Below are 21,119 nucleotides of genomic sequence, written 5' to 3'. Positions count from 1 at the left end.
CACCATAATTACCTTCTCACCAGGCACAGAAACCAAAACACCTCCACACAGATCCAAGTCACCCTCCCAACTGTCAAATTTGACAGTTAGAATGTTCAAGCAGCTGATGCTGATCTCTGCACGAGGATAACAAACCTGTGCAGGAAATTAGCAACAGAAAACCTCAAAACTGCACCAATACAAACCATACAAACTAAACTCCTCAGAATAAGAAAAAAACACAATTCTTAAATTCCAGACCCTCTCTGCTTCTTTAAACCCTGTTTTTTCACTCAGTATCTTTTAAACTTTTAACCCTGGTTACACTAGCATAATTTTAGTCACCGTAGTGGACAGCAATTAAAAACCCTAACGAAGCTTGATAAAAGGGGGCCTTGCTGATTTCTTTAAGTAAAAAAGAAGTGCATGATTCTTGTTTATATGTGATTTTGGTATCCATTAGGCCATTGTTTGTTAACTTTAAAACCTCAATAAAATTCAAGTAAAAAAAAAAATTCATAGTAACATCCAATCTGCCCATCCTGATTCAATTTAAATTTTTAAATTTTTTTTCTTAGCTATTTCTGGGCAAGAATCCAAAGCTCTACCCGGTACTGTGCTTGGATTCCAACTGCCAAAATCTCCATTAAAACCTACTCCAGCCCATTTACACCCTCCCAGCCACTGAAGCCCTCCCCAGCACATCCCCCACCAAACGGCCATACACAGATACAGACCGTGCAAGTCTGCCCAGTACTGGTCTTGGTTCAATATTTAATATTATTTTCTGATTCTAGATCCTCTGTGTTCATCCCACACTTCTTTGAACTCAGTCACAGTTTTACTCTCCACCACCTCTCTTAGGAGCGCATTCCAGGCATCCACCACGCTCTCCGTAAAGTAGAATTTCCTAACATTCCCTTTGAATCTACAACCCCTCAACCTCAAATTATGTCCTCTGGTTTTACCATTTTCCTTTCTCTGGAAAAGATTTTGTTCTACGCTAATTCCCTTCAAGAATTTGAACGTCTGAATCATATCTCCCCTGTCCCTCCTTTCCTCTAGGGTATATATATTCAGGGCTTCCAGTCTCTCCTCATACGTCTTCTGGCGCAAGCCTCCTATCATTTTCGTCGCCCTCCTCTGGACCGCTTCAAGTCTTCTTATGTCCTTCGCCAGATACGGTCTCCAAAACTGAACACAATACTCCAAGTGGGGCCTTACCAATGACCTGTACAGGGGCATCAACACCTTCTTCCTTCTACTGGCTACGCTTCTCTTTATACAGCCCAGCATCCTTCTGGCAGCTGCCACTTCCTTGTCACACTGTTTTTTCGCCTTTAGATCTTTGGACACCCCACTTTTCCTTTTAACCCTTCAGCAATGTCACTCACAAACATATTGAACAGAATCGGCCCCAGCACCGAACCCTGTGGGACTCCACTACTTACCTTTCCTTCCTCTGAGCGACATACATTAACCATCACCTTCACTTGTCTGTCTGACAGCCAGTTTCTAACCCGGTTCACCACTTTGGGTCCTAACTTCAGCCCTTCAAGTTTGTTCAACAGTCTCCTATGAGGAACTGTATCAAAGGCTTTGCTGAAATCTAAATTAATTACATCTAGCATATGTCCTCGATCCAGCTCTCTGGTCATCCAATCAAAAAATTCAATCAGGCTCGTTTGGCACGATTTACCTTTTGTAAAGCCATGTTGTCTCGGATCCTGTAACCCATTAGATTCAAGGAAGTACACTATCCTTTCTTTCAGCAACACTTCCATTATTTTTCCAACAACTGAAGTGAGGCTCACCGGCCTGTAGTTTCCTGCTTCATCCCTGTGACTTTTGTGAATAGGGACCACATCCGCTCTCCTCCAGTCCCCAGGAACCACTCCCTTCTCCAGAGATTTGTTGAACAAGTCTTTAATAGGACTCACCAGAACCTCTCTGAACTCCCATAGTTCAGGGCTCCTTTTGCAAAGCTGTGGTAGAGGTTTCTAATTCGGGCTGCGAGGTAAATATTCCGCCACTCGTGGGAGTTCTATGAGCATCAGAGCATTTAACTCACTGCCATGTTGTAGAAACCTCTTCTGCAGCTTTGTGGTAGCCGGTGTCAAACAATGAATCTTTTCCAGATAGGGTAATAGCATCCCTTTGAGCTAGGAATGCTAGAATAGATCCCAGCTAGACATTACCTAGTTCTTGAATATTTTTTCTGCTTGGGAATAGCATAATCTTTCTAAAGAGAAAGTATCATTTACCCCCTCTTTTACAAAGGTGCGCTATGCTTTTTAACGTGCGCTAAATATTACCACATGCTAGATACACGCTAAAGCGTGCGTGTTATCCTAGGGATGCATTAGCAGTTAGCGCACACATTGATTCAGTGCACGCTAAATCCACGCTAAAACGCTTAGCGCGCCTTTGTAAAAGAGGCCCTAAGTAATGAATTCTAATTTAAACTTCTCTGGTTCTTTTAGCCCCAAGTACCACTGCAGGATCTACAACAATAGGTAATGTTGAACACCTTTTCTTTTAAAATTTTCTGTTTTCTTTCCCCTGAATATAGCCCAAGTGGTGAAATTATGAGGCACCAGTTTTCCATTTACTTGTTTCTAACTAAAGTTAATGTTTGTAAAGAGAAAAGATCTTTTGAAATCCATTTTAATTAAAATATCTCTGGTTCTCTTAGGATCAAGTGACACTACAGGATCTACATCAGGTAATGTTCAATCTTGCTCATTTTTTAATATTGTTCTTTTTTTTGTCTCATTTGTTTTTAAATTCTATTTATTAGCTAGCCTTGGTATCACAATATAAGCCGCAGAAAACAGAACAACATTACTATAGAAGCAAACAAACAATACCCAACCCATGGTAGACTCAAAATGACATACAAGACTGTACTTTTCCATGACCATGAAATTCTTAAGACCTCATCCAGTCCAACAAGCAGATCAACTTTTATACAACCTACCTCAGTCATACATGTAGTCCAATACAACAGAACAGATGAGATGAAATGAAATGAAGTGGGGATAGCCTATGACACTGAAATTCTATCAAATCTTTAAGAAGGTTATAGACTTTTTAATAATATAGATTACAAAGAAACCTTCTTTAAGTTGATTTCATAGATTCTACATTACTAGGGAATGAGGTTACAAAATGAAATTGTTGGCACAGATACCTGTCTTACATGTAAATAATTTAGAGCAGGGGTGTCCAAACTTTTGGCTTCCCTGGGCCGCATTGGCCGAAAAAAATGTTTCTGGGGCCGCGCAAACGCTGCAGCAAGACAGAGGAGGGAGCCGGCAAGATGGTAAACACCTCGGAGCAGCAGAGGAAAGCACTGCATCGCCCTCGATCGAGGCCGCACGAAATACTTCACTGGGCCACCTGCGGCCCTCAGACCGCAGGTTGGACATCCCTGATATGGAGGTTCTTTAGCCTCTGAATATAAAACCAATGTTGAAATTATGAGATACCAGATAGTTTTTTATTTAATGATTTCTAACCCTAGTTGATTTTCATAGTATAAAGGAAAGCTTCCCTCTTAAGTAGATTTGCATAACATCTCTTAAAAATTCACTGAATTAATCTTTTCCTGACAGAATATTAACAACCAGTAAGATTACAAATATTTGAGTAAAAATGACGATGATTAGAACGGATCCCTGTTCACAGCTTGCTGGAGAAAAGCTTAAAGGGAGTTAATCTATTGGAATAAATGTTTCACTTTCCTAGGACCAAGTACCACTGGAAGATCTACAAGAAAAGATAATGGGATCTTTTTACCAAAGGCACGCTAGCTGTTTCAGTGCGTGCTAAACGCTAACGCGTCCATAATGGACACGTTAGCTAATATTTAGCATGCGCTAAAATGGCTAGTGTGCCTTAGTAAAAGGACCCAAATATTAAACAACTAATATTAAACACTAATATTAAACACTAGCGCTACGTTCAAGGAAAGAGAACTGGTTCTCTTTCCTTGAATGTAGCGCTAGTGTTGGAATTATATAGCATCAGACAGAGTTTGACCAATATTTTGAGTGACATTTAGAATGTTCTAAATAGATCTTGGCTAAACATATTTTTTGTAAAAAGCTTAGGGCCTCTTCTATCAAACTGCGCTACCAGCTTGTAGCGCAGTGAGCCATGATGACTAGCCCGCGCTGCTTCCGATGCTCGTGGAGTTCCTATGAGCATCGGGAGCAGCATGGGCCATTCAGCTCAGCTCTCTGCGCTAAAAACCGCTAGCGCAGTTTGATAGAAGAGGCCCTTAATGTTTGTAAAGGACAAGGATTATTCTGAAATAAATTCAAATTAACACATCTCTTATTATTATAGGACCTACTACCAGTGCAGTATCTACAACAACAGGTAATATTAAACACCCTTTTATTAAAAAAAATCATTTCTCTTTCCTCTGAATATTGTCCAAGTGATGATATTATCAGACACCAGTTTTTTCATTTTCTGATTTCTAACCCTGATTGATTTTAATATTATTAAGAACATAAGCAATGCCTCCGCTGGGTCAGACCTGAGGTCCATCGTGCCCAGCAGTCCGCTCACACGGCGGCTCATCAGGTCCAGGACTGGTATAGTAATTCTCTATCTATACCCTTCTATCCCCTTTTTCCTTCAGGAAATCATCCAATCCCTTCTTGAACACCAAAACCGTACTCTGTCTTATCATGCCCTCTGGAAACGCATTCCAGGTGTCCACCACCCTTTGGATGAAGAAGAACTTCCTAGTATATGTCCCCTTTCAGCTTTTCCGAATGCCCTCTTGTTCTTTTATTTTTCAAAAGTTTGAAGAATCTGTCCCTCTCCATTCTCTGTATGCCCTTCATGATCTTGTAAGTCTCTATCATGTCCCCTCTAAGTCTCCTCTTCTCCAGGGAAATGTTTCAAGTTTATTGATTTTTAATATACCGACCATCAATGGGTATCTAGCCGGTTTACAATAATATGCTAAAATAGAAATAAAAGCAATACTTTTTAAAAGTAATGTTTATAGAAAGGGAGGGAAGTGTACATTGAGGACATAGTCAAGATGGACTTGAAAGTGAAGATTAAAAAGGAGGAAAGGGGTAAGGTTACATTATTAGAGATAAAAATAAAGAGAAAAAAAAAAAGTTGAAGGGAAATAGACGGAAAAAGGATAAAACATTGGGAATGGGATCGCTTCTTAAAAGCAGTTGATGGATTTGAAGATGAGAAGGTTCAAGAGCAGTTAAATGCATCTTGAAATAAGAACATTTTTAAATTTGTCTTAAATTTATCGATTTGTTTTTCATGACGAAGTTGAGATGGCAGAGCGTTCCATAAAGTTGGGGCTACTACTAAGAAATTGGATTTCCTGGTATAGAAGAATTCCTTTATGGAGGGGATAGAAAGTAAGTTCTGGTCAGCTGATCTGAGAGTCCGTGAAGGGCAAAAAGGGAGGAGGAACTTATCGAGAAAAGAGGGTTGATGGGAAAGTTTAATTTTGAAGACCAACATAACAGTTTTGTAGGTAATACGATGTGTAATGGGGAGCCAATGAGCTTCTTTCAGAAGAGGAGTGACATGATCGTATTTCTCTAGCTTATATATAAGTTTTATATGCCGTGTTTTGAATAAGCTGTAGACGTCGTAATTCTTTTTGAAGAATTCCGTTGTAGAGAGAATTGCAGTAGTCGAGATGAGAAATAACTAAAGAATGAACTAGGGTTGTGATTGCTTCAATGTCAAGAATAGAAGTTAGAGAACGTATAAGCTGAAGCTTATAAAATCAGGTTTTTACCACTGAGCTGATATGGTCATGAAAAGATAAATCTTTATCTATAATTACCCCAAGTAATTTTATTTTTGTTTCCATTTTTACAGAGTGAGATTTAATGAAGATCTTTCCTATTATTGTTTCATTGTTTTTGATTGGAAAAAGTAAGCCACATGATTTATTGAGGTTAAGAGAAAGTTTATTTGCGTGAAGCCAGTCGCTTATTTTGTCTAATTTATTATTGATTATTTGTATTTCCGAGATATTTGAAGTGTTAACAGGGTGAAGTAGTTGAATGTCATCCGCGTAAATGAAGATTGTGAACCCAATTGACTGGGCTAGGATGAGAAGAGGCGCCAGAAAAATGTTAAATAGCAAGGGAGAGAGAATGGAGCCTTGTGGGACGCCATAAGTTTGAGCTATAGACGGTGAGGTTTCCTCCTTCGAGTGAACCTTGAAACTACGTTCATTAAAGTATGAGGTAAACCATAAAAGAGCTGAACCTGTAAGGCCGCAGTCTTTGAGTCGGACGATGAGGAGAGAGTGGTCAACAGTATCAAATGCTACAGACAAGTCTAGGGAAATAAGAAGAACAGATTTTGGAAAGACAAGAGCTGATTTTCAAGCTTTAGGAACGTAACTGTCGGAGAGACTTTTAGTTACCATTTCTAAGAGAAATGGTCTGAAGAAGGAAAATAATTTTTTGTGAATCAAAGGGGGAATGCTCTCTGTTGGATTGTTAGGTGTGTTTATAGATTGTAAAACTTTGAGAAGGTTGGTTAGAGATGGGGGCTTGAAGTTAGAACAAGTACTAAATGGTAGGTGAACTAAATCGTCAGGGGTATCTTGAGGTGAGGTATGGATGGGTAGTCCAAAGTGGGATCTGATATCCTTAATTTTTGTATCAAAAAAGAGTGCAAGTTCTGAAGCAGATGGTTGAATAGATGGAGGTGATGATTTCTTATTGGAGTAGGAGATAGTGATTGAAATATACTGAAAAGTGCTGAGGAGTTTTGAGCAGTAGTGATGTATTTAGAATAATATTCTTTTTTGGCTTGTTGAATAGCAATTTTGTAAAGAATCCCAGTTTCTCCAATCTCTCAGCGTATGAAAGGTTTTCCATACCTTTCATCAGACGTGTCACTCTCCTCTGAACCCTCTTGAGTAACGCCATATCCTTCTTAAAGTACGGTGACCAATATTGGACGCAGCACTCCAGATGCAGATGCACCATCGCCTGATACAACGGCAGGATAACTTCTTTCGTTCTGGTTGTAATACCCTTCTTGATTATACCTAGCGTTCCCATCTTTTATAAAAAACAAAATGCAGTTGGTATGTAGCCGCACGGAAATAAAAATAGAGTGAAAGAGCGGAGAAGCTGTGGAGCTCGGACAGAGAGTCACCGCTTAGCTAAGCGTCATCACATGACTTCTCTGTCTCTTTTGCTTAAACAATCTTTATTGATGAGATTTTTTCACACAAAGCAATACTACAATACAAGTCATCAAATGTTTTGCAATATACAAAGCCACAATCAGAACCAAAGACCAAATCCCCCTCCCCCCAACTCACCCAAGAACAACACCCCCCCACCCCGGTAGTATCCCATCCCTCTCCCACCATATGCGATAGAACCAGAATCCTGTCCAAATAACCCGAAATGCATTATATTAGAGTTCATTAAATATTGCACTTCTGCCTCTGTGGTGCATCCCCTTCTTTCTTAGATACGATTTGAATATCTATTAAAAATTCACTCATCCCTCCCACCTCCCTTTTATCGAGCTGCACTGCAAAGTAGCGCAAGCTAAATGCTGAACCACCAATTCTAATCCTAATCAGCATTTTGCTTATGTTGCTTGGCAGCATGACTAAATGAAGGGGGAGGGGTATCAATGAATCGTTTTCTGATGGAGCGTTTATATTCAGCAAGATTATAAATATTTGAGCAACATTTAGGTTGATTAGGAAGGGCTCCTTTTACTAAGGTGCACGAAGCATTTTAGCGCGCGTTAACCGTGCGCTAAACACTAATGCGTGCACATTAGTCTATGGATGAGTCAGTGGTTAGCGCGTGCCTATATTTAGCACGCAGTAAACGCGCACTAAAACGCATAGCGCACCTTAGTAAAACAGGGGCTTAGCTTTTCTAAACCTGATTGATTTTCCTACAATAAAACTTGTTTTCTTTGGGGTTAAGGATGATTGCGATGTAAATTTAAAATTCACTTTATAAATCATTACAGAAAAAGGAGTAAGAGGCTATCATTTTACTTATGTTTGAGTAAAATCTAGACTGTTAAATCCTTGCTAAACATTACTTACTGTACTTCCTCATATTTTGGGCACCTTTTATCAGTAATGTGGTAGAGGTTTTTAGCATGAGCTGGCGCAGTAAATGCATCCGACACTCATAGAATTCCTATGAGTATTAAAGCACTTACCTCACCGGCCTGCGCTAAAAACCTCTAGCATAGCTTGATAAGGGGATGGGGGGTTGTTTGTGAGAAGCTTCAGGCCCCTTTTACAAAACTGTGGTAGTGATTCCTGGTGCGGCAAATGCGATAAAGCCCATAGAAATTGATTGGGCTTCATTGTATTTGCTGTGCCAGAAATTGCTTCCACGGCTTTGTAAAAGGGGCCCTTAATGTTTGCAAAGAAAAAGTCCTTTATGGAATAAATCCTAACACGTCTCTGATTTTTATAGGACCTAGTACCAGTGAAGTATCTACAACAACAGGTAATTTAAATACCCTCTTTCTTTAAAAATCTGTTCTTTTTCCTTTTTCCAAGTGATGAAATTATCAGACACCAGTTTTTAATTTACAGATTTCTAATCCTGATTGATTTTTCAAGTAAGAAGTACTTGATTCTTGTTTACATGTGACTTTAATATTCATTAGACCATTGTGGTGACAAGGAACCCTGCCCCCCCTTGCAAAGTCAGGCGGCAGGAGAGGTGCCCACTCTCTCCTGCCACCCCTCCTGAAGCATCCCCTTGAAGCATCCGCCAGCAGGAGGAGTGCCAAATTCCTCCTGCCGGAACCCCCGAAGCACCCCCCCACACACCCACCCAACCGCAATAGGCATAGAGGGCTGCCTACTCTCTTCTGCCAGAATACTACCCCCCTGGAGACTGACCTACCTTCCCACCCAGTGACCACCCCTCCGCCCGCTGACCACACCCACCTGGCGATTCCCCTAAAGGGGAGACCACACCCTTAACTTCCTCCATACCTTGTAAACAGAATGTCCGGCCAGAGGGAGGCATACATCCTCTGGCCAGCAGACCCACCACTGGAAAATGGCTGGCCTTCCCCTTCCCGATACTTTCTGAAATGCTCTGCAAAGGAGCCTAAGGCCATAGGAGGAGCCTTAGGCATCTGGGCCAACCAGAGTCTTAGGCCTCCTTCCCAGTGCATTCTGGCCTTAGTTCTTCATATTTAGCTTGAAAAAAAGCCTAAACCGTGTAAAGAGAAATTATCTTTTTTATAATAAATTGTATGTAAAACATCTCTGGTTTTCTTCTATAAAGAAGTGCTTTCTTTTTCATTACATTTGATTTTAATATCCATTAAAAAATCACTATGTGAATCTTCTCGAGATAATTCTACACCCAATACTTCTGAGTGAAATTCAGATTTATTATAACTGACCCTTCCTTAACGTTACATAGTTTTTTCATTTTTTGCTTGTGAAAAGCCTAATCCAGGGTTACTCAATTCCATTCCTCTAGGCCCACAATCAAGCCAGGTTTTTAGGATATCCTCAATAAATATGCATGAGAGAGATTTGCATACCAAGGAGGATATTCTAAAAACCTGGTCTTTCTGTTGACCTTGAGGATCAGAATTGAGTAGCCCTAGCCTAATCTTTGAGAGTACTAGTTCTTGGGTTAACCAATGGATTCAGTAAATGGCATTCAAAATTCAGTGCTGAAAAAAAAAATGAGCACTGAACGGTATTTATAACAGGTATTTTGGAATCCACACTTCGGGTATGAGGAGTTACACCAACTGAAACCAGGTATAAATCCTGGTGCATAAGTTGGTTGCAGATCTGCACTATTCCAATAGCACTGCATATATGCCCCTCCCACCCATGCCTTTCCCATGACTATGCCCCCTTTCAAGATTTGTGTGGCCCTTTTTTCTAAATAGGCATGTAAGTGTGTTTTTGTACATTTCTGCCCTGTTTTGGAACCTTGCATTCATTAGAATGCTTTTCCTTGCTGAAAATTCAGTGCAGAAGTAGCATCTAACGTTAGGTGCCATATATAAAATTCCACCATAAACACATAATGGAGACAGGACAGGGCAGGGATGAGGCCTTATCTATATATGTAGTAGAGTACAAGGCATTAACTGTTAACACAGTAGATAATATAGAGCGGTTGAATAGGTGGCATTAAAGGCCAGAATCTATAAACGGCACCTAAGCATGCCTACATTGTAGGCACTGCTTCATGCAGTCGTCAATCAACCATATGATGCCATTTATAGAATCACTCTTAGTGGTGTCTAAGCGAACTGAGGTGTTGCTAGGAGTCCTTTGAGGTACAGTAGGTGCTGGTGTATTAGGACAGGATTTATCTGGCCTAATTTACCGATGCCTAGCTACGATGCCTAAATACACCATGACTATTCTCTGTTCCCTAACTACGCCTACTTTTAAGGTAGGATCATTAGATGTTGCTAGGTATCCTAATAGATCCATATGGAACTCTTAATTGGTAGTTTAAATTTTTTTTTCATTGGCTGAAAACTGGCACGGTCAATTACCATGCCAATTAAACCAATTGGGATTAACTGTATGGGAAGATGTTGAACATATCCCCAACAATTATCATAGTTCTGATTATATCACTGGAAAGTCTGAAGAAATATATTTATTGTTTAAGAATGATAGAAATGCTATGCTCAAATTTAATTTACATTATAATAACTTTAGAAACTTCTTATCTATGTCTGCTCTGAAAAAAAAGCTTCTCAGTAGACCAGTTAAAGGTAAATATAAGGCCAAGCAACTAGTCTGGTTTTAACACAGAAATGGCTGAGGGGAGATATGATTGAAGTCTACAAAATCCTGAATGGAGTAGAACGGGTACAAGTGGATCGATTTTTTACTCCATCAAAAATGACAAAGACTAGGGGACACTCGATGAAGTTACAGGGAAATACTTTTAAAAACAATAGGAGGAAATTTTTTCACTCACAGAGAGTTAAGCTCTGGAATGCATTGCCAGAGGTTGTGGTAAAGGTGGATAGCGTAGCTCAGGGATCTCAAAGTCCCTCCTTGAGGGCCGCAATCCAGTCGGGTTTTCAGGATTTCCCCAATGAATATGCATTAAAAGCAGTGCATGCACATAGATCTCATGCATATTCATTGGGGGAATCCTGAAAACCCGACTGGATTGCAGCCCTCAAGGAGGGACTTTGAGACCCCTAGCGTAGCTGGTTTTAAGAAAGGTTTGGACAATTTTTTTGTTATTGAGAAAGACATGGGGGAAGCCTCTGCTTGCCCTGGATTGGTGGCATGGAATATTGCTACTCCTTTGGTTTTAGCCAGGTAGTAGTGACCTGGATTGGCCACCGTGAGAATGGGCTACTGTGCTTAAACATTAGTGCAGGCAAATGCTAATGGCTAATGTGCATTAAAACAGCCAACATAGTATTATTCCATCTGCTAGAAACATCAGGCCTCAATGTGATTGTTTGATTCCTCTGGGTCTGAAGTCATTCTTGCCAACATGACCCCCTAACAGTAGTAGCATGAGACTACCACTAGAATGCCATTTTGAAAACAGCATTGGCAGGGCAGAAATGATTATGAGTCATTTCTGCTCATTCCCAAGGAACAACAACCATCAGGTAAAGGGCTTTTAGGCTCACCAAAATGGTGGGATGCTGTTTTGGGGAGAGGATGGGGAAATCTGCTAGAAAGGATATCATTGGTGGGGTCAGGGGATCTATTAAGGGCACTGAAGATATTCTTGGGAGGTTCAAGAGATGTTTTGGGAGGATAGGGGATGTTTTCAGAAAGTTAGGGAGTATCGGGCCCCAACTTTGAGGTTCAATATTCCTGGCACAGTAACATAACCCCAGCTTTTGTCTGGGGTTATTTTACAGTCATTCTAAGCCCAAAACGCAACTTACAGTGCGCACCCAGTACATACTGCAGGTTGCGTACTGGTTTTTGCATAGTAATGAACTGCTTTACATGCATTTTTTTTTTAATTAATTTGAAAATTATCACAAGTAATACACTTGTTGCAGAAATACAGAAAGCAAATGACATCATAAAGAAACTAAATTATAAATGTGGCATTTAAATTATTATCCTTCTTAGACCTCAAAATCAGAAGGAGAGATCCAATAAATCCATGGAGAGAAATAAAACAGAAAACCTATTTTAAGAAAGCTGACTACGTTAAACAGCCCCACTTATCTTTTAAATCCAGCAGATCATATACATTACTTATCTCTAGAGATCTTTTTACGGTCTAGAAAGACTCTCAATTGTGAAAGTGTACTTAATCCCCAAGTATTGAATCAAACATTTACAGGGGTATGCCAAAAGAAAGGAAGCCCCCAAACTTTTAGTCTCATCACACATAGAAAGGAATTATTTTCTGTGGTCCTGTGTAATCTTAGATACATCGGGATAGATCCAAATTCTTTGTCCTGAAAATTCTTGATTTAAATTCCAAAAGTAAAGTTTCATTATAAGGTTTAAGTCTTGTTCAAATACCAAGGAGACTAAAAGCGTCCCCCTTTCCATAACATCAGAAAGGGATTCCTTCAACATTGCAGTCAAATTTTTTTTCTCTACTAAATTTCCTCCTTCATCAACCTTAGTCGTAGCAGTAGGAATATAATAAATTTTATTTATAGGAGGAATAGCTTGTTGAGTTATTTTGAGAATTTCCATTAAGTATTTTTAAAGTAGTCAAGAGGGTTTAAAACCGGTGATTTTGGAAAATTTAGTAGACGTAAATTTAGCCTCCTATTAAAGTTCTCAAATTGTTCCAATTTAGTATGCACGTGACTCTTATCTTTAACCAACGTTCATGTTATTTCTTTTAAGTCTTTAACTTCAGATTTAACACAGATTATTTGTTCAGCAGAGTCATGTTTAGTTTGTTGAATTATTTTAGGCAGATTATCCACTTTCCCTGAGAGACTGAGTACCTCTAGTGTTGATCCTGTAAGCTTGCTGTCGAGACTCTGCAAGGCCTGCCAAATGGTCTCGAGAGTTACCACCGGAGGAGTCTGAAGCAGCGGCAAACTCGCTGGGACTCCCGAAGTTGGTTGCTCAGCTGTCTTTCCCACGGGCGCTCCTTTCTCCAAACTCAAGTTCAGATCCACGACTTCCGGAGGGGACAGTGAAATTTCATGCCCTATGAAGCTGGACGCTCCATCGTCCAGACTTACAGCAGGGCCCTCTTCTCTCGGTTCTGGGGTTGTGAGCTGGCTCAGGAACCTCTCCAGGGTTTGTTGCTGTACCGATGTGGAGGTTCTGAGCTGGGAGGAAGCCGTTCTCAGAACCCCCTTCCTTTTAGTATGCGGCATCGGGAAGCAAAAGCTCCGTAAAAATGTCTGAATATGTGAAGAATATCAAAGAGTTAGCCGGCCCCTCAGGAGAGGTAAGAGACGCCAGAGCTAATGTGCAGCCATCTTGGATCCCTCCTCCTTACATGCATTTTTATGTTTTGCATTTCATTACATTGTAATCCGCAGTGACTTGCAAACAGAGACATGCAAGTAATATAATAACTGAGCTACATCTTATGGTTTATTATAATTTAATATACCGTCTATCATGAGGAGATAACAAAGCAGTGAATAGACAATGCATATATGATGAATTAAATTTTAGTAAACTATTAAAATACAAATGTAGGAATTTTCATTTTAAAGGTCTTGGATTAGAATATAATTACCTCCAAAATGTACTGGAAGATTTATATAAGAAAAAGTAGATTTTGTGGGAGTGGGTTGCCCACTCCCCTTCTCTTACACTGAGATAAAGGATCTGTCAGTGCACGCTGCAAACTCACTCAGTAACATGGGAGCAGTAGTTTGACTTTTAAGGGAATGATTTAAAGCTGTGTGTATGGATAATTTTCCTTTGTAAGTATATTGCAACACTTTTTCTTTATTTCTCCTGTATTTTTATAAATGATGTAAGCCAGTATTAGAATGTAGCTTTTAGAAATCCTTGTGTGAGGGGGAAAGACACTCCCCCAATATGCATGCAAGCGCCTTATATGGTATCAAGTATTCTTGACCAATTATATGCAGGCAGTAAAATGTCATCATATATTAGGTATATATAAGTAAACATAATAGGATGGAATTTTGAGACCATTTATTCAGAATAGCTTCATTTACACTTTCTGACTGAAATGTGTCTCCATTTATTAAGGCTTGCTAGCCAATGTAGGGCAGGCTAAATATTAGCGTGCTCTATATTCTAACACATCAATTATATTCTAAGGATGCGTTAGCATTTAGCGCACGCTAAATCGACTAGCGCGCCTTAGTAAAAGAGGGGGAATGTGACTAAAGCCCCTGCTATTGCTTGATAACTTATCCCCTTAATGAGAAAGTGAAGAGAAAACCAATGAATTAGGACAGTTCTATAACTGGGTGTGGGCGGTTGCTCACACCTTGCATGCATAAGTGGTGCCTTTTTAAGTAAATTATTGCATACGTGCCATAGGGTGTAACTGCAAGGGGGAATATACATGGGTGGAGCATGGATGGGCCATGGGTGTGTTGCCATACAATCTGCCAGATTCTGTAAACAGCGTCTACATCGTCCGGCGCCTAGAGAAGTGGTGCTGACTGTGTGTCAATCACACTTAGGTGCCATTTACCGAATGGCAGCTAGCAGTGCCTAACCCCCTCTTTTACTACGGTGCGCTAACTGATTATCGCGTGCTAATCGGATTAGCACGTGTTAAATGCTAACGCGTACATAGACTAACATGCACGCGTTAGCATTTAGCGTGCGCTAATTGGTTAGCGCACCTTAGTAAAAGAGGGCCTTCGGGAACCTAAGTCACACTCTGCCCATAGAAACACAATAGGTGCCTACTTTTTATAGAATCGAGTAGGCACCTATTGCCAATTAACACCACTCACCTCCCCCCCTTTACAAGAGGTTTTTAGCATCAGCTGGTGTGCTGAATGCTCTGCGCTGCTCCAATAGTCATAGAGTTCCTATGAGCATTGGAGCATTCCAGAGCATTCAGCGCGCCAGCCGGCACCAAAATCCTCTTGCGCGGTTTTGTAAAAGGAGGGGGGTACATTTTTTCCCCCCCAATTATTGAGGCTATTAAGGGAATTTGCCAATTAACTTGCTCAGTTTTACTAAACCATGATAGAGGTTTCTACTGCATCCTGGTGAGGTAACTCCTCCGACACTCATAGAACTCTTATAATCATCGGAGCAGTTACCTTGCTGGACAGTGGTAGAAATGTCTATTGCAGTTTAGTAAAAGGAGTATTAAATTAGGCGCCCTGTAGAGAATCTGGCCCAATGTGCATAACTTATACAGTAGTAGAATGCTACTGTTATACATGGCAACAAAACAAAATGGAATTGTCCAAATCAGAATGATGTGCACTACAAAAGTGTCCTCCAACTCATCTGATAATGTGAAGATCTTTATTCCTCCAATGTCACAATGGTACATTCAAACGACTCATTGAGTCATAGAGTCGTTTGAATGTACCATTGGAGGAATAAAGATCTTCACATTATCAGATGAGTTGGAGGACACTTTTGTAGTGCACATCATTCTGATTTGGACAATTCCATTTTGTTTTGTTGTATTTGTATCTGTGGTTTTGTTTTCCCCTGGTTTGTTCTTTCTCTCTCTCTTTCTACTGTTATACATGACACATTTAGGCATGCCAACTTACACCAACTATTGACCTGGCAGATGCATTTGCATCCAAAGTTCAGCACACCAAAGCAGAATGTTAATATTCTATAACTACTTATCCATGCCCAGATGCCATTATAGAATTGGCACTCGTGTAAGTTAAGGTGCCAAGTTATAGAATTGCCCCATACTATATAATGCAGCAGAACAGGACAATGGAATTACTGCTTGAGCCTAATGTTCAAGTATCTACATTTTCTGTTTCTGTCCTCTTCTAAAAATAGAAAAGACTTTTCTTGTGTACAAATTGTAATTTTAGATTATTTTCCTAAATATTTCTGATTCTTAATTTAACATCTCAGCTGTTTCTCTACCAATTTGGCAGTTAACATTATTTTAAGATAATATTCTAACCTATAACATCGTAAGATGCTGTCTGTAGCAGGTGCCAAGCTTTGGAATGTGCTGCGATTTTGTGATGGGAGACTGAATTTTAAGAAGATGTTGAAAACACAATTTTTTGTTAATGCCTTCACGGGCTAATGCTATTTGCTGCTGAAGCCTTACCGACCTGTAAATGTTTTTAAGGGATTTTGTCTTTCCGTCTTGTTGGATGAACTTGAAAAAAGGTTTTAATAATGATACTGTTAATGTTTTATTGTCTTTGTTCTGTCGAAACATGTTTTAGTATTTTTAATATGTATGCATGTAATTTTGTAAACTGCATAGGCCCTCTTTTACTAAGGTGCGCTAACCGATTAGCGCGTGCTAAACGCTAATGCGTACATGTTAGTCTATGGACGTATTAGCGTTTAGCGCATGCTAATCAGTTAACGCACCTTAGTAAAAGAGGGGGATAGTTTTTGGGCTCCTTTTACTAAGGTGCGCTAGCGTTTTTAGCGCGTGCTAAAGATTAGCATGCGCTAAGCGAAAAATACTAACGCAAGCTCTATGGTTAGTGTTTAGCGCGAGTGGCATTGTAGCACACCTTAGTAAAAGGAGCCCTTTATGTGGTATATAAATTTTTAAATAAATAATAAATAAAAAAATCTCTGTTTTTTATTACTCCTTTAGTCACTCCAAGTAATACATCACCAGGTAAAGATATTTCTTTATCATATTGTTTCTAAACTCCAAGAAGTTCATCATAAAATAGAAGGTGCTGCAGGTAAAGTTTAACAGTAATTTGAAATGAAGTGTAAATCTGTTTGTATGTATATTTCTTCACAACTTGAGAATAGTGGAACTTATCTACTTCTTTGTAATGAAATTATTGGTCAGTCATCTAAACCTTTTAGAGCTCTCAGCATTTGTCAAAAAAATGAAATGGTTTATTGTAAATGTGTAGCTTACTGAGTCACTGGCTAAAGTATATGAGATGGTAACCAGGGTGGAGAAAAATGGGCTTTTTGCAATTCCTCAGGGAGAGACAAATAGAGAGCCAAGTCTTCCCTTAGATCTTTAGAGTCAGATAGAGAAGAAATCAGACTTTCCTAGGTCCTGAAGCCCCTCAGTATCATGTGGGGATAGAGACAGTTCTTTCAGATCCTTAGTGTTGGCTGGGAAAACAGGCCAGCCTTTTCCCTTCCTCAGGGTACACAAGGAGGGAGGCAGGCCATCCTGGTTCTCCTGAAGATGGGACAAAGAGGGAAGCAGGCCCTTTTCTAGTTCTTCAACAATTGGCAAGAAGGAAGACTGGGCATCCTGTAACTCCTTGGGGGCCACATGAGGGAGAAGTAAGGAGGGAATAGTAGGAGAAGGCTTTAGGTGACTCCTTGGTGTAGGGAGGTAGGATATTTTTTGGCTCTTTGTGGTCAGATGAAGATGTAGGAATGCTATCTATGGCTCCTTGTACCCAAGCGGGAAGGAAGGCAGGCCTTCCCTTGGATACTCGGGGACAAGTGTGGTGAAGGCAGACTTTTCTGTGCCTCCTAAGGAATGAATGGGAAAGAAGGCAGGCCTTCCCATGGTTCCTTGGGACTGAGCAGAAGTGATTCACATTTTCATACAGTCCCTGATTTTTTTCTAATCAAAAAGGTTTTTATTATTTTAAAATAGTATGTTCCTGAATATGATGGATGAGAGCATAACACAAACTGTAAACGATCACTATTTGTTCACAAAGAATCATTTTAAAACGTCAAACTCTTGGCATAATCTTTAGCTTGGGCTAGGTATAAGCCTTTCTACTAGTATATTTCAATAAAAATAATATATATCAACCTTCTTCTTTTTCTAGGAAAAACAACCACTCCAGGTATTATATATGAAAATAACAGATTGTTTATAAACACTTGATAGTGTACATAGAAAGAGCTTAATGTTTCGAAGAATTATTGAGTAAATATTCAGCTGCTTTAGTCCATTCTTTTTTTTTAAACACTACCTGTAGCAGTCAAAAAATATCTGTATATTCAGCGTCACTATTTACAGGAGATAGTGGCTGGTACTGAATATCCAGAATAGGTGATCTGTTCTATCACAATCTGGATAGATTCTGAAACTAACCCGGGTCTGCCCCTATCCCTGCTCCAGGAGAAGCTGCATATTGCTGAGGTAATTTGTAAGGAAATTCAGAGTCACTAATATCCCTGTCAGCGACCCTTATCAAGACAGCAGGTGCTGTTATTTAAAAAGTGCCTTTAAATATTGACCAAGTCAATAAAGAATTGGGGTGGCTGGAGTAAATATATGTGAGAAGGGAAATGAACCAATGCAAAACAATCCACCCTTCCTTCAGAAATAACCATGCACTTAATATAAAGTAATAATAGCGTGCATCAAATGTAACAATTTTTTATACATATGCACAGAGACTCAGAGACTCTATGAGGTATGATTTAGAGCAGTGTTCTTCAACCGCCGGTCCGTGGTGTGATCGATGCAGCATAATCTTCAGGCCGGCTCCCTCTTCCTCAGTGCTTCAGTGCATAAAGCCGCGGGCAGCGGCTCCAACGCACATCCTGCGCCTGAACAGGAAGCCTTCTCTGGCGTCGCAACGTCAGAGGGAAGGCTTCCAGATGAGTCACGAGACGCGCCTGAGAAGCCGCTGCCCGCGGCTTTGTGCACTGCAACACTGAGGAAGAGGGAGCCAGCTCAAAGATAACACCGGGGGCGGCATAAAACGGCCAGGCTGGAGCAGGCCACAAGGTAAAGCACAGCATGGAAGAAAGGAAATAACAAAGGCAGGGGGAATAATTTTACTTTTAAATTTGGAGCTCCTTTTACTAAGGTGCGCTAAGCATTTTAACGTGCACTAAATATTAGCGCGCGTTAACCATGCACTAAACACTAACGTGCGCATGTTAATCTATGGACAGGTTAGCGGTTAGCGCACGCGCTAAAACACATAGCACATCTTAGTATAACAGAAGGTTAGTGATTGAATTGTGTCAATTTTGAGAATTTACATCTGCTGTCTGTATTTTGCACTGTTCAGGAAGAAATGCATTTGTTTCTTTTTCTCTGGGGTTGTACTGCATGCAGAGTCTTGCATCTTAGGCCCTCTTTTACTAAGGTGCTCTAACCGTTTAGTGTGCATTAAACGCTAAAACGTGCATGTTAGTCTATAGATGCGTTAGCATTTAGCGTGCACTAATTTGATTAGCGCATGCTAATCGGTTAGCACACTTTCGTAAAAGAGGGGGATAGGTTTTGGTCCCATTTTTACTTAGGGGTTATCTGTGATCTGGTAGGAATGAATGTTGAGAAGTATACAGTGTGCTTTGTGTAGTTTAATTTTGTGGTTAACCATAATGTGAGCAGCAGCATTGCCCCTCCTTCCCTGTGCAGCAGCAGCATTCCCCTCTTCCCTGTGTAGCAGCAACAGCATTCCCCCTACCCTGTGCAGCAGCATTTCCTCCCCCTTCCCTGTGTAGCAGCAGCAGCATTCCCCCTTCGCTGTGCACCCACCCCTTGCCTGCTCCCCCTGTCCTGCAGTAGCCTTTTCCCTTCCTTTTCCCTCCCCCATCCAGCAGCACCCCTTCCCTGCTTCCCCTGTCCATATGCCCCGCAGAAATCTACTTGCCTCAAAGAAAAGTGTAGTGCCACACTGTTGCTGGCCTCAGTGTCTTCTCTCCACTGCAGCCAGCCCTAGCGGAAACAGGAAGTTGTCAGAGGGTGAGTCACAGTGGAGAGAAGACAGCAAGGCCAGTGGCAGCACGGCGCAGCGCTTTTCAGTTAAACGCTGCGGGCGGGTGAGCAGGCGAGAGGGTGGAGGGGGAGAAATAGATGCCGGCAGGGGTGCCTGTACTCCCCCCATTCTGAATCAGCAGCGGCAGCAATTTCTCTGGTGGTGAGTGAGGGCGGGAGGGGGGAGTCACCGGCGTGTTCCCTACCAGCATGTTCTAACATGGAATTCGGCATGAACCCAGGGACCATGGTGGCAGGGATAACGCTGTCCCAAGTGCGCATGCGCGATTAGGGTTTTATTAGTATAGATAGGGCTCCTTTTACTAAACCGTGGTAGAGGTTTCAGCCACTGGTTGGTGAGGTAAATACTCCAATGCTCATAGGAATTCTATAGAAAAGATTCCTTTTATTAAACCACAGAAAAGCTTCTTATCATGGTCCAGTGAGATAAATGATCTGATGTTCATTCAATTCCTATAAGCATCGGAGCATTTACCTCGCTGGTAGAAACCTCTACCTCTGTTTAGTAAAACCCAGCGATAGTTAGCTAAACACCTCTATCTTTGTTAGAACCATCAACTACTGCACTGAATAGTTCCATCTTAGCATTAGGCGCTAAGATGGGACTAATGCAGCAAAAATAGGGAGCACTGCGGAACACATTCAGGTGTCCTGTGGTAACTCTGAAATCTGTGCGCACTATGGCCACTTTTTACTGCAGCTTAGTAAAAGGACCCATAGGGTACATTTTTTTTCCTGAAAGTAGTTCATATTTTCACTTGCTCTACTTCCTTATAATTTAGATAGTAACAATTGAATTAAAGTTATTAATCCCAATTTTTTTGAAATTGAAGCAGTCTGAATTTATAGGACTAGCAACTGCTTCTTGAACTATAACAGGTCGTTTCCTTTTCAGTGTGTGATTTTGTGTTTTTTAAACATAAATTATCACCTCACAGTGCATGAAGGAGCATCAAACTACTGGAAGGTAATTTTTTTCTGATAAAGGTTCTAAACTTTAAGGCCCTCTTTTATTAAGGTACGCTAAGCGTTTTAGCGCGCCTTTAGCATGCGCTAAATCAACGCAAGTGCTAACCGCTAATGCGTCCATAGGATAACATGCAAGCATTGGCGTTTAGCGTGTGATTAGCATGCGCTAATATTTATTGCTTGCTAAAAAGCATAGCGCACTTTAGTAAAAGAGGGGTTAAGTCATCTGCTTTCTATAGGTTCACCAACTGCTTCAGGAACTACTAAGAATTAAGAATTGCCACAACCAGTGGTCCATCATGCCCAGCAGTCCGCTCACGCGGTGGCCCTCTGGTCTAAGACCAGCAC

At 40.6% G+C, this 21,119-nt stretch overlaps 1 protein-coding gene across 1 annotated transcript in view; it reads left to right on the top strand.

Moving 5' to 3' along the window:
* The window catches only part of LOC117366892 (mucin-19-like), a 200,096-nt gene that overhangs the window by 82,062 nt on the left and 96,915 nt on the right, over positions 1 to 21,119 (top strand). Inside the window, exons 77-81 of the mRNA XM_033958868.1 lie at positions 2,463 to 2,495; positions 2,675 to 2,704; positions 4,333 to 4,365; positions 8,463 to 8,495; positions 16,725 to 16,748. Of these exons, the coding sequence (XP_033814759.1) occupies positions 2,463 to 2,495; positions 2,675 to 2,704; positions 4,333 to 4,365; positions 8,463 to 8,495; positions 16,725 to 16,748 (153 nt within the window). The remainder of the gene's footprint in view (positions 1 to 2,462; positions 2,496 to 2,674; positions 2,705 to 4,332; positions 4,366 to 8,462; positions 8,496 to 16,724; positions 16,749 to 21,119) is intronic.

The sequence above is a fragment of the Geotrypetes seraphini genome, chromosome 9 (assembly GCF_902459505.1).
Source record: "Geotrypetes seraphini chromosome 9, aGeoSer1.1, whole genome shotgun sequence".
Taxonomy (NCBI): domain Eukaryota; kingdom Metazoa; phylum Chordata; class Amphibia; order Gymnophiona; family Dermophiidae; genus Geotrypetes; species Geotrypetes seraphini.
This window is presented reverse-complemented; position numbering and strand designations above follow the sequence as displayed.